General features: G+C 42.0%; 1 protein-coding gene across 2 annotated transcripts in view; it reads left to right on the plus strand.

Annotated features, from left to right (window-relative positions):
• Positions 1–13,269, plus strand: part of SETD5 (SET domain containing 5) — a 65,509-nt gene that overhangs the window by 27,020 nt on the left and 25,220 nt on the right. Inside the window, exons 3-9 of one of the 2 annotated variants that reach the window (XM_030956427.1) lie at positions 2,796–2,901; positions 3,783–3,994; positions 4,315–4,373; positions 4,833–4,966; positions 6,000–6,038; positions 7,575–7,817; positions 12,864–13,012. In XM_030956427.1, the coding sequence (XP_030812287.1) occupies positions 2,796–2,901; positions 3,783–3,994; positions 4,315–4,373; positions 4,833–4,966; positions 6,000–6,038; positions 7,575–7,817; positions 12,864–13,012 (942 nt within the window). Of the gene's footprint in view, positions 1–2,795; positions 2,902–3,782; positions 3,995–4,314; positions 4,374–4,778; positions 4,967–5,999; positions 6,039–7,574; positions 7,818–12,863; positions 13,013–13,269 lie in introns of both variants that reach the window. The other variant, XM_030956426.1, reaches the window with a different exon arrangement.

The following is a 13,269-nucleotide window of genomic DNA, read 5'->3' on the forward strand; positions in this document are numbered from 1 at the left end:
TGAATCACTGTTTTTCCCTTCCATCTCACCCTGATTCAACTATGCATAGAGTTTGACTACATGGTTGTACTCTCTGCAAGACTGCTAATGCTCTTTTTTGTCTGTCTTGGCACTGGCCCCATTCTAGCCATTCTTCTTTGTGAGGCTTCATTCCATCCTAAAGCCCACATTTTTACATGTTGTTTTTAAACAGAGAATCAGAATCTAGTAAGTCACTCATCTGCCCTGGTTACATGATCCTTCACTTTTCAAGATCTATCATTTAGTACTGCTTGTCACGCTGCTTCTCCCACAGCAGCACTTTGAAGACTCAACATGCAGGAATTTTAAACTGTTTATGGCAGGAGGAAGAGTGCTAAATAGTTTGCTCATGTACTTTGCTTTCGAAGCTGAGCGTGGTAGGGAGAAGAGCCAGATGTGTCTGCGCATGTGTCCCTTGTAGCATTTAAGTATCAAAAAGACTGACTGTAAACCTTCTGCAAAGCATTTTCTTTCTCCCTTGTAAGAAATTTGTAGGTCCAACTTGAGGCTAGGCTGGAGTGCTTCGAAAAAAGGTGTTTGAAGATTTCTGAATTGGTTTCTCTGCCTGTTTTCTAAAAATTGGGAATGCCAGTACTTCATTCTCCAGGCTTTGCATCAATGCACTGTTACTGCTGAAGTGTCCTTCATGGGTCTGTTCAAAGTTAAGGCTGTCCTTCACTTTGCCTTTGAAACTGTTTGGTTTGATACATAAAGTCTGGGGTACCTGAGCTTTGTACCTCTTAAAAAGAATTGATTCCAAGATATGCATCACACAGGCAGTGGGGAGGTAAAAGGAAAACTAGCTGATCCTCTTTACAGGCTGAGCTTTAGCATCTTCCCCAGCCTCTGATACAGAGAGGAGGTGAAAATGGTGTAGGGTGTTGCTGTTCATCTGAGGATGATATGGAGGCTGCAGAGTAGTTTTCTGTGTTAGTCTGAGTGCATATTGGAAGGTGTGGAAGCTCCTTGGCATGCTGCTGCTGAGGAAGCATGGGCCCCAGCGTTGTTGCCCCTGGACACCGTTGCACCAACAATTCTGAAGTTTTATTGCTAATGCTTGCGGCAGCATTGCTGGTATTCCAGTCTGACTGTGGTTAGGAATGTGGGTGACTTGGACAGAGGACATATCTGCTGTTTAGACTGTACAGGCTCTTTTCCTTCTAATACTGAAATATTTCTGAAAGAGTTCTTAAACCTGAATGGATTTGACACTGTACCAATCTGAAAGTCCTAAAGTATTGTTGCAAAGGCTGGATTATGTGGCAAGCTCTGCATGGTACCTTTTATTAAGAAATACATCCTTTGAGAGAGAACATCTATATCTCCTGCTTCTGACAGTTTAGCTGGCTGTAGTCACATTGGAAACTGGCTGAATTTATCATGTCATGCACCTAAATCCTCAGCTACAGAGGTGTTTTTTGCATAGGTGTAATGTCTTCTACTTTCTGCAGTTTTTGTACAATAAATTATTGCTCCTTTGTGTTGCAAAGACAGATCCACCTTACTCCAGAACGAGCCAGAAGCTCAGAGGTTGGTGCCTTGGAGAATAGATGAGGTTGAGTGGCAGGGTGGGGCAAACTTCAGTGCAGCAGAGATTTCAAGAGCTAATAGGAAGTCCAAAGGGCAAGGGGTTACTCTTCTTGGGTGCCTAAGCCCTGCCCCACGTGTGCTTGCTGGCCATTGTTTGATGGTGCCTGATTCATGCTGACTATGTAGGACCCACTGAGAATCCTGTGAGATCTCACCAGAGCAGCAGAGGTCCGAGGTAAAGTTTTCCTTTTCTGTATTTTTCTTCCCTGCTTGCTCAGCTCCATGCTGTAATTTTGATGAAGATTTCATCTGCAGACATGATTCAGTAATATTCTGCCATATTCTGATACAGGCCCTGCTTCTGATCTGTGTAGGTTATCTGACTTGTATCTTCTCCTTGTAACAGAAGACAGCATGTTTCCTTGCTGGTGTTCTGTCTGTAGCCTCATTATCTAATATCCCCTGCATTGAATTGCAGCTGTCCCTTCTCTGAGTAGGTTTTCTGCAGCTTTCTGCTGAGGATATACCTTTGATTTTTAGCTGTTTTTTTTCACCACCCTGTGGTGGAAGAGTGCATTGTACCTTAGCAGCAGATTTCCTGTTCTGCTCATTGCAGGCTGCTGTATAGAAAGCACAGGGTGAATCTGATCTGTCTGTGGCCACTGTCTGTCCACGACATGGATTTTGTTGTCTCTTTGTAACAGGAATCTCCAGTTCCTGGTAGTTGCTGTCAGGATAGCTGCAGTTTTCATGCAAGCTTTATCACCAGATGTTGGACTCCATAACAATTGGTATCTGAGGGAGAGAGAAGCAAGCGCAGGTGCAGGAAAGCTGCTTAGCTGCAGTTGAAATAAGCTGTTGCAGAGATAAAATGGCAGTACTGTTCAGTGGCTTTGAGATTAGGCTAGCTGGGTTCAGATGCGAATGCTGAACTAGACCCAATTTCCTCAACAATAAGGAAACTGAACTTCTTACATGTTAATTACCTTTTTAACTTCCCAGACTGAGACCTAGTTTTAATGAGCTATATAGGGTGGCCCTTACTCAGTTCCTTCCCTCTGAAAGCAGGTTCATCCTGTACATCTTCTGCACACATGGTGCTTGGTGAAATGCATGACACCACCTCGATTTCATGAAGTTTCTTCATTTTGAGCTCATGTGTTCAATAGAAAAGAGCAGTGAAATACTGGCACTAAAAAAAATGATGTTTTATTGATGGGTTTTACTTCTGGCCCTTTCTGCAGCCCAGAGTCTGTGGAAGCTAGTCCAGCTGTCAGTGAGAAGAATGTGTACTCCAGCCACGGCTATGGGGCCACCCAGAAACACAGCTATCGCGGGCTGCCTTACGCAGTGAGTACTCTCTCTGCAGTGAATCAGCTCTTTACTGTCTACTTTTACTCTTTTCTGCTTGTTCCATAGTTCTTTGCCTATTAAGAATTAGGAATTTTGGCTTATTTCTTAGGGAACACTAAGTTAGAGCTGAGTTCTGCCATACGTTTTTCATTTCTGTGTTTATTGTTTGTGAAGTCTTGCATACTCTACAGCAAACTTTATTAGTGTTCTAGGTGATAGATTTTTAACTGAATGAAATAAATGAATGAAGTGTGAATGTATATGAATATATAATAGTTTCCTGGTGGTAATTTTATGCCCCATTTGGTTTATTGTGCGCTATTTATACTTGTTTCAACTGTGCAGATTTTCACAGGGGTAACTTAAAACAACGAGAATCAAGGAGCAGTCAGGAGCATGGGAGTGGGAGCATGGCTTGAAGCTGTGGGATGAACAGGGTGTCACAGAATCATTGAGGTTGGAAGGGGCCTCTTGAGATCACATAATCCAACTTCCCTGTTCAAGCTGACTCTGCCTGAGCAGGTTGCTCAAGACCATGTCCAGTTGAGTTTTGAATAGCTCAACAGACAGAGACTCTACATCTCAGGGCAGCTGGTTCCACTGTTTAAACACTTATGTCATCTCAGATTATTAGCAGTACAACAGTTAATGTCGAAATAGCCTGGTTGTTTTCATAGGTTTTGAGTTTAATTTGTTGGTGCTGAAGGAAATAATTTACATGTTTCAGAGCTATTACTGTACCTTCTTGATAGGTTGAGGAATTCAGGCTATTGTTTTACACCAGTTAAATATTAACATGGGAACTGTGGATTTGGGACTTCAGTTTCTAGGCATCATATCTTCACATTAAAAGTAGTACTGCAAATACTTATTTTCAGGATCATAATTATGGAGCTCCTCCTCCTCCAACGCCGCCAGCCTCTCCTCCTGTCCAGACCATTATACCTCGTGCAGAACTGAATGGCCTGCACTCGCCTGATGAGGAGAACTCCGGGGATAGTGAGAGCTCCTCAGAAGGAGAATCAATTCCCACTTGGTGCCACTGCAGTGTCTCCCAAGATGGTTTCCTCCTCAAGTGTGAAAAGTGCAGGTAAGTTTTGGTGCAGTGCAGATCTGGGCCGCTTCTTGTCTTGACTGCTCATACTGAACCATGTCACCTTTGGGCTGTGGGACAGACTTCCTTTTGCTAACTGGAGCATTCTTTCCAGTGCTTTACCCAGTATTGACCCTCCTCCTTTACGTTGTCAGCCTGACAAGTGTTGGTGGCACCAGGAGTGGAGATGAGGATGTTAAATCGATGTTCTTATCATCCTGGGCCCCACTGAGGGCACGCATCTTGTGACATCCTGTTGAATTTCAAGTGACTTTACTCCTACAAACCAGCTTCAATTGTGCATTCTCCTTTGGCAGAGGAATGAGCAGGGGGAAGGTGATCAGACTCCGCCACCGGAAGCAGGACAACGTGTCAGGTGAGTTTGAGGTTATAATTCTGATAACAGTGACTTTTATTTTCTTTCTTCAAGACCTTTGTCTTTTGGATGCTGTAATCATCTAACTGTGATCAGTGCCAGCTAATGTTCTTTGCCTCCCAACCACTGGGATTTTCTCCTCTCCTTACACTTCACCTCAGTTAGCTCTAGGGAAAATCAGATTATCTTGTGAACAGAGAAGGAGAATTTTCATCAGTGCCATTCTGTGACATATCAGAAGTTTGGAACACCTGTTCCCAGTTTGGGTGGGAAAACAGAGGTGGTATAATTCTCTCAGGGAAGAGCTATGCAGGGGCAGCAAGTTGTCTTGATGAAAACGGACATAAGGGTAAGCTGTGCTCTCAGGGATGAGAAGCTGTTCTCATGAAGCACTTGTCTCTCTAGGCGGGGACAGCAGTGCCACTGAGAGCTGGGATGAAGAACTCTCTCCCTCCACAGTGCTGTACACGGCCACGCAGCACACGCCGACCAGCATCACGCTGACCGTCAACCGCGTCCGCAGGAGCAAACCCAAGAAGAGGAAGAGGAGTACAGAAAAGGCTCGTGCTGCTCCAAAGGCCAAAAAGATCAAGGTATGTGGAGAGAGACAAGGTTGCTGCAGTTGCTACCAAATGCTGTACAGAGTGTTGTTATGAGCAGGTTGACAAGCTGGCAGTAGACAAGATATTTTTGTTCTGTCAAGAATTGCTCTTTCGGGTGTAATAATGGGACGCCTTGTATTTGTGACCTGCTCGAGTACGTGGCTGTTGGTTTAAAAATTACCTTGCTGGAGCTCCACCCTTATTTCCCAATGCTGTCCATTCATGCTCAGTGCTTGGACTCAATTACATATTTTTTCCTTTTGCTGTGTTAGGATTTGGGGAAGTAGCTTTTGGAGTCTGGCTGTTTGTGGGAAAGGGTCAGTCTGTGAATAGAATGAAAAATGAAGGGAGCATGGTATTTTTTAGCAGGCTTTGTTGAGGAATTTGGGCTGCAGAGCTTCTTGGCACTGTCCTTCAGGGACAGAGATAGTGCCTGTGTGGAAAACTATGTAGGTAGTGATGAACATTTGTTGAGGGATGACTTTACTGTCTTGTTTATGACGATCTGGGGACTGAAATAATTTTGAATTGCTTATATTGGAATGCAAGTGTGTGAGCAGCTGGTTCTTTCTCATCATCTGCCAGCTTTACCATGATTTTCCACAGGCTAGGTTTCCCTTGAAGGCACTGATTAAATAAAACGCCAGGGGCAGGAGCTATGTGTGGTCTGGAGGGGTTATTTTGTTGTTGTGAACCACCTTAATTCTGTTCCTGGACCTTTCTTGTATCAAAGCAAGTGAGGTTAGTTAGGAAAGTTTTGGTTTTGATCTTGACGTTTTTACTAAGTGTGAGGCAGGCTTTTTAGTTCAGAAATCCTGGCCATCAAGTTTTCAGCAGTTTCCACTGGATTTGCATTGCAGAATCTCTTTTTGTTCAGGTTCATTGTTTCTTGTGTAGGTTTTCCTGTAATTCTTGCCATCTTTTATTAAGAATTTGAGTAAGATTTAAGATGGTTCTGGGATCCTAATTCTTAGGAAATTTATAATACTTTGTTTTTTTCTCTCTCTCCTTGTCTGGGGGACAGGCTTTTCGAGAGGGCTCACGAAAGTCTCTGAGGATGAAGGTGAGTAGAAATGACAGCCCTTTTGTTGGTGGTGGGGTTTTTCCCCTTTTATTTTGTCCCTCTTTTGGTTTCCCTGGGAAATTTCTGATTGTGGGGCCAGCCTTGTAATAAACTCAAGCCTTACAGTGCACCACAAGGAGGCCTATTCAAAAGGCTATCACAGGAATTGCCCCTTGAACCTTCCATTTGCTTCTGATAGCTTCCAGTCAGATAATGCAATCTAGTCCCGAGAGGCGATTGATTCATGGCACTTGGGAGTGGGGTGTTTGATGTAAGGGATGTAGAACTGGTTGTGGCTGCTCTTCTGTGAGGGCAGTTATTGTTTGATTGCATCAAAGCTATTTCAAGCTTGGACATCAAAGTAGTTCACAAGTTTAATATTGGGAGTCCCTGGTAGTGCTGCCTTGTTTGTCTCCACATCCTCTTACTAGGAATGGATAGGACAATATATTTATCTCTGACTTCCTGCAGTAGTGGTAGGTGTGGCCATTGAATAGGAAGGTTATTTGACAAAAAAAGCAGACTTGAACTGTGAGCTGCATTTATTTCTAGACCCACAAGAGGTGCCTTAAGGTTTGCTCAGTTCCACCTGACCCCAGTCCTACCGCTGGCAGTGGCTTCTAGCAGGTGGCTGAGAGGAAAGAGGACAGTACTGTGGTGTCCCTGTGCACCATCTCCATAGTATGCAAGTGACTTGAGAGGGTAAAAATGCATGGCAACTCTTACTGTTTTTAATATATATGATTAAAATAATGATTGCTCTTCACTTGTCCTTGTTACTAAGACCTCAGTGTCAAAAGTGTCTCAGTGCTTTATGAAGCCAGTTGAGTTGCTGAGCTCTGGAGTATTTGTTGAACTGCTTCAACTACTGCCAAGTAAAGAATGAAGCTTAAGTCTTTTTCTTGCTACCAGCTTCTGTTTTCCCCTCCTTTACAAGACAGTCTAAACGGATTACCTGATTTTGCCCTTTCTTCTTTACTCTGCTTAGGACTTGCAGTTTTAACCCTGTGGGTATTAGCTTATGCTCTACATTCAGTTTCTTGAAACTCTGGTGACCATTTAGCTAGAAGGTTCAGGACTGTTTTTGGATCAGTCACTGCAAAGATTGACATGCAGTCAGCATCATTGAGCATTGTGTTAGCCGTGAGTGGGTTGACTGCAGGACAAGCCTACATGAGATTTATTTGCCTTTGTGTATTCTGTGCCTTTGCTTTTTTAATGTACTTAATTATTTTTCCAAAGTGGCTTAAATTTCTTTTCTGGCCATGTGCTAGCCTAATTTTATTTTATGTAGCAGTGCCAAGTACCAACGTTCAAGAGGTCTTAGTTCTGCACAGAAATCTCAGTGGATTTCTGAGTGACACTGTTGTACAATGTTCTGGAGGGTGCAGATGCTGGAAAATGTGTCCTCATAACCAACACTTACATAGCTTGGCACTGATTTGCCTTTTTTTGTAGCTTATTCATGTGCTTGGAGTACTGTGGATAGGTTTTCCTGCTGTGTACTATCCATTCATTCTTTGCTATTTGGTGCAGAATTCCCCTTCTGAAGCACATGCCTTGGATGAAAACACAGCTGAAGGGTGGGAGAATCGGATCCGCCTCTGGACGGACCAGTACGAGGAAGCCTTCACCAACCAGTACAGTGCTGATGTGCAGAACTTGCTGGAGCGTCACCTCAACTCTAATAAAGACTATGTGGGCAAAACTGCTATGCTGGACACAATCAACAAAACAGAGCTGGCCTGCAATAATACTGTTATTGGGTCCCAGATGCAGGTAAGAACAAGCAGGACAGAGATGGAGTAGGTCAGGGCATGGGTGAGCAGTATTGTAGCTCGGGCCAACAGGCATAGGTTTGATACACAGTGAATCAGAAATCATGCCAGTACAGAGAGAGACTAACAAATATTTGCATTAGACGAAATCAGTGCTGCTAAGTTGGGGATATATTTGCACATTTCTGTAATGTGGTTAACAGGTATTTTGCCGTAAATACTTTGGTCACTGAACGGCCTGAGACAGAACCAGATCTGTCACTTTCTGGAGATAGGAAATTTCCTGCTTTCCACTTTCCACCTGAGTTTTCCAGTCCCCTTTATTTATTTTTTTATTTTATTTCTTGACTCATGTTGTGTGGAAGGTTATTTTAAAGAACCTTTCAGCATTATTTCAGTATTTTGGATTATTTAGACTCTTGTAACTTCAAAATACTGCACAACTACAGCTGACTTCAGGAAGCTGGTCTCTCCCTAACTTGCCCGCGATGAGCAGTGGTTGGTATCTTTCCATCTTTATGGAGTGCATGTAAACAAGCAGAAACAGGAAAACAATGTGTTTGTGTGGTGTATGTCTTCCCCATTCATACTCTTGTTAGCTGTTGTTTCATCTTATCTGTGCTTAATTGAACAAAGTACAGCCTTCCTAAACCCAGTTTAGGCTTTTCTGGGCCTTCCTTGTCTAGGAGAATGAAGATAGTTGCATCTGAAAAGGTGGGCTCCAAAAGAGAAGTGGGGCATTTCTTCTGTGTAAAGGGAGCAAAGTCAGAAACCTGAATATCAGGTATATGTTTATGCTTGAATCATTCTTGTTTGTATCAGCTGACTCACTCAGTGAAGTTCATGTGCTCCCTCTTTCCTTTCCCTCTGCCTTCATGCAGGTGAAGCACTTCAGGCAGAGCACAGATATTGCCAGTAAAGGAGAGTGCAGAAAGAGGACTTTGGACCAAACTTTCTTCCATTCTTGCCTCTGGTTCTGCAATAAATAAGATTTCTTGCGAGGGAGGGGGGGAGAAACACTTCTTGATAGCCTTTCTAAAGAGAGCAAGCTGAGGAAATGCAGATAAGAAAAAGTTCTACTTCTCTAAAAATCTTAATATTTTTTGAGACTAAATGTAACCAATTCTGTCTGCCTCACATGGGTTTTAGGAAAAGTCCTGAAATAAGTAATAAAACACATGCTGTGTTTCTTGATATGTGTACAGCACGACACAAGACTATACAATATACCATACATAACGTGCTTGTTCTTGCCATGCTCTTCCAGCGTCTCCCTTCCCAGTACAGACATGGGTTTTCCCATAGGAAAATGTGGCCAGCATTCCAAATCAGAAGACTCCAAATGTGATACATGCCAAAGAAACAAAAAAGTTGAAACTTGCAAAACTTGTTAGTGATCTGTAGTTACTGTAAACAAGCTGTTGGTAGGTACTTGTCATTGCACATGCTGGGAAGCTGTCAGGGGACTTTGTAGTTTCTGTTGGACACTGAGAAAAAAACAGGTGTCTGTCCTGGGTTGCTGCTTGTCAGTCCTATGTCCTGCTGTCTCTGCTCAGGAGGTGGCTGTGGAGTGTTGTGAGGAGGGCACCTGCATAGGTGTGGAGCACATGCTCTCATGCATTGTGTTCTATTTTTGTTTCACTCGTCTCACCTTTGGTAGGCAAACTGAGAAGGCTTCTTGGTTTGCATCACTTGTCTATTAACTAGGTATCATTATTGAACACAAAAATAGCTTTTCTCTGAGATAAGGGAAAATAGGTACTTTGAGCTAGAAAAAATCAAGGAGGCTGTGCAAATATACATTTGCCAGCTGTGTAGAAATATTGTTGCTGCTCTCTTTGGCCATGAAGACTCTGGACAGAGGAGAAAGGAATAAAAATAATGTTTTATTATGCCCTGCATACTCTTAATAGTTCAGAGAGTCATTTGACTTCAGTCAACAGTGATGCAAGTATATACTTGAAAGAGGTTGAGATGTGATCTAAAAGTTTCCTCAAACCAGGAAGAGTAGGGAAAGATGGATTAAGAGTTATACATGGAGGATATGGGATTTTGTTCATTGGAATATTTTGTGAAAGACAAGAGGAATTGGTCTCAAGTTGCACCAGCAGAGGTTTACATTAGATATTGGGATTTTTTTTTTTTTTTTTTTTTACCAGAAGGTTTACCAAACTGGAATAGCTGCCTGGGGAAGTGGTGGAGTCAGTATTCCTGGAGATATTTAGAAGACTTGTGGATGTGGCACTGTGGGATATGGGTTAGTAATGGACTGGACAGTGGCAGGTTAACAGTTGAACTCCGTCTTAGAGGGCTTTTCTAACCTAAATGATTCTCTGATTTTATGATAAACCAGTTCTCAGCTGTCCTCATGATGCAAAGGGAAAGTTGTGAAAATATGAAGCTGTTTAGTGTTATGAATAAAATCATCTTAGTCCTGGCTACTGCCAGTTGCTCGACAAACTGAACGCTGTGAATCACTTTCCTGACTGTTGTTGCCAAGCCAAACCCAGGGTTAGTATTTGCCCTTTGCTGCCTCTGATAATTGCTGACTTGAGCTCAAACCCCTGACTGATTTCACATTCTGAAGTGAAGAGCAAAAGGGCCTTTATAAAATAAAGCCACTGAGTATTATGCAGATGTTGCTCTGCAAACATATCAGAACAGTTTTGGCTGATTAGCAGTCAGCAGTCCCTAGCCTGTGACATGAATAAAATCATTTGTTCTTTTTACACATGAAAGCATGGCAGCTAATCCACTTCATATTTCTAAATTCAGAGAATGAAAACAAGCTGAGCTGTGTGTTACCAGAAGAGCTGTGAGATCATTCCTGTTTCACCAAACTCAGATAAATAAGTTACACAGATGCAAAGTTTCTCTTTCCTGCATGGACTTTCTCCTCCTCTGACCACCCCACCTTATCCCACCTATATTCCCCAAGCTGTTTTCCGGCATGAGGTGAAGAGTAATACAAGTCAGTCATGGGGCAAAGGTGAGAGTGAAGGCTAGCAGACATTAACTTCTAAAAGATATTATCTTGTTATGCTCTTAGAGTAGTAGAGCAGTTTAGGTTGGGAGGAACCACTGAAGGTCATCTGGTCCAACCCTCCTGTGTAGGGCCAGCTTAGGTGAGAAGGTATAAAAACAAATCAGTGATAGTGTAGAAACAGAATTACTCAACTGGAAACACACTGGGTCCTAATTCATCTAATAGCTTCAGATACTTTCTTCTTATTTCCTGTCATACACTAGGAAATCTGGTCCCATTTATTTATTCTTTGTTGCCACAGTTGGATAGTACAAAGTGCTAAAAGTAATTTAGCCACTACTCCTTGTAGAGTAAACAGTCTCATCCTACAGCTCACTCATATCATGGGTTTATTGATCAGAAATCAGGATCAACAGTGTGGCTTCTTAGTCTGGAAATAGCATGTTTCTGTGGACTTAGGGAATCCTCTGTGAGCTTCTGTCCGGACCTGAGACCTGAAGAGACAGACACCCTGCAAGGCTCTTCAGAGTCTCCAGTACAGGTATCCAAGTTTTCCCAATTGCTGGCAGACAGAGTGGTATTAGACAGATAAACCCCATAGGCATGACAAATGTGGCACTGGATTGTATCTCAAGAGGAACTCTGGACCATTACTCCCATCTGAATAGATTTCAAATGAATATTTTTATAAAGCTGTCTTTATCCTGGATCTGAGTGAGCGAAGTCAACAAATAGATCTTACTTTACTAGCTCATCCAAGATATGCAGTACAATGTCTTATAGAAACAACAAAAGTAATTTTCCTGAGAGGGTTTTAAACAGAGGAGATAAAAGATCCTAGTCAGAAAAAAGCGTTTAAGAGACCTGTGGTTCAGTATTTTCATGTGCTCAGTACGAGGGTTTTGCTGGGTTCCCAGTGCTGAGTGCTGCCTTAAGACATTAACTTTTATTTCCACAAGGTTAGAAAGTCATGTGTTCTGTCATTATTCAGGCTGAGCCCCTTAAACTAATTTTTATCCATTTCAGCAGTGTTCAGTAGCTATTTCTAATAAGAGTTCTCTCAAGAAAAGTTGAGAACTTGCTTTCAGTAAAATTTTGTGGTTTACTCCTGATTTAGATACGATTGTCATTATTACCAAAGTCAGAACACTTATGCTTCAGTTCACTCTGGAAAAGTATCAAAACTGGGCCCTTATGAGCAGTGAATAGAATGCTTAGGAAGCAACAAGCACAGCAGTGGTGGTGAGGCAGCCAGTCATCTTCACATAATCTTTACTTACAGAGAGGTTTCATCTGTTAAGTAAGAAAAGTACTTAGTTTTTATGGAATAAGTCTTTCCTATACCTTAGTGCTGATAATATCCCTTCCATTATTCCATAAAATATGTCATATTTGGATGTCTGTACTTAAAGAATGTTGTGGTTTCATGCTGTCAAGACACATTATTGTGAAAATCAATTGTAATAGAGCTGTAGACTTTAATGTATGTTTTAACGAACTGTCATTACTTCATTAAAAATTTAGCTCCTCATGTTAAAAAAAATTTAAATCAACAGCACTAGCTGAGCAGAGATATATACAGAAGTTTCTAGATGGAGATGGAAATTGCCAGCTTAAGTCTTTGGCCTGTTTGCTGGAATTTACCATCCTCTGCAGAAGGAAAAGCTTGCATTTCTTTCCTCTGAATGTGTGACAACCCACAATTTAGGGAAGATCTCAATTATTCTGGCTGTGAAAGTGGCCATAATTGCAAAGCAATTCCCAGTTAGTAGCAAGTGACAGGTCTGGTTATGCCTCCTAGCTGCAAGACTGAAATACTCGGTCTAATAGATTTGTCAGACTATTGTTGAAGGAAAGAAATAAATACTGTTTGCTTTTGATAAATATTATCAAGATTATTGGTCATTAATAAATTATTATAAAATATTCAACATATTCACCTGGCAGAGTTTCTGTGTGTTGCTATTAGAATATATTTTCTTTTTATATAGGTAAAATATTCTTCATGAGTTAGAGGCCTTTGGTTCAAATGTTCCTCTTTTGCTCTGGTTTTTGTTACAGCTGCAGCTGGGAAGGGTGACTCGGGTTCAGAAGCACCGGAAGATCCTGAGGGCAGCAAGAGACTTGGCACTAGATACCCTTATAATTGAGTATCGAGGGAAAGTTATGTTACGGCAGCAATTCGAGGTCAATGGGCATTTCTTCAAAAAGTAAGAGTACTATGAAATGATGGGTATGAGAGCATCATGGCACAGAGAGACTGGTGTCTCTATGGGATAGTGTTCACTTAGAGGGTCCTGTCAGCTGTGCCTTCCATAGAAGTGGGAAATCAGATATATCACCTCAGCTTGATGCTCTGCTTATGGACCAAACCCTCTGAAATAGATCTTTTAAATAGTTGGAAGTACCTAACCCCAGAGCAGTAGTGCTGATGGAAGTTCTGCTTCCAATGAAGAGAGGGACCTGT

The sequence above is a fragment of the Camarhynchus parvulus genome, chromosome 12 (assembly GCF_901933205.1).
Source record: "Camarhynchus parvulus chromosome 12, STF_HiC, whole genome shotgun sequence".
Classification (NCBI taxonomy): domain Eukaryota; kingdom Metazoa; phylum Chordata; class Aves; order Passeriformes; family Thraupidae; genus Camarhynchus; species Camarhynchus parvulus.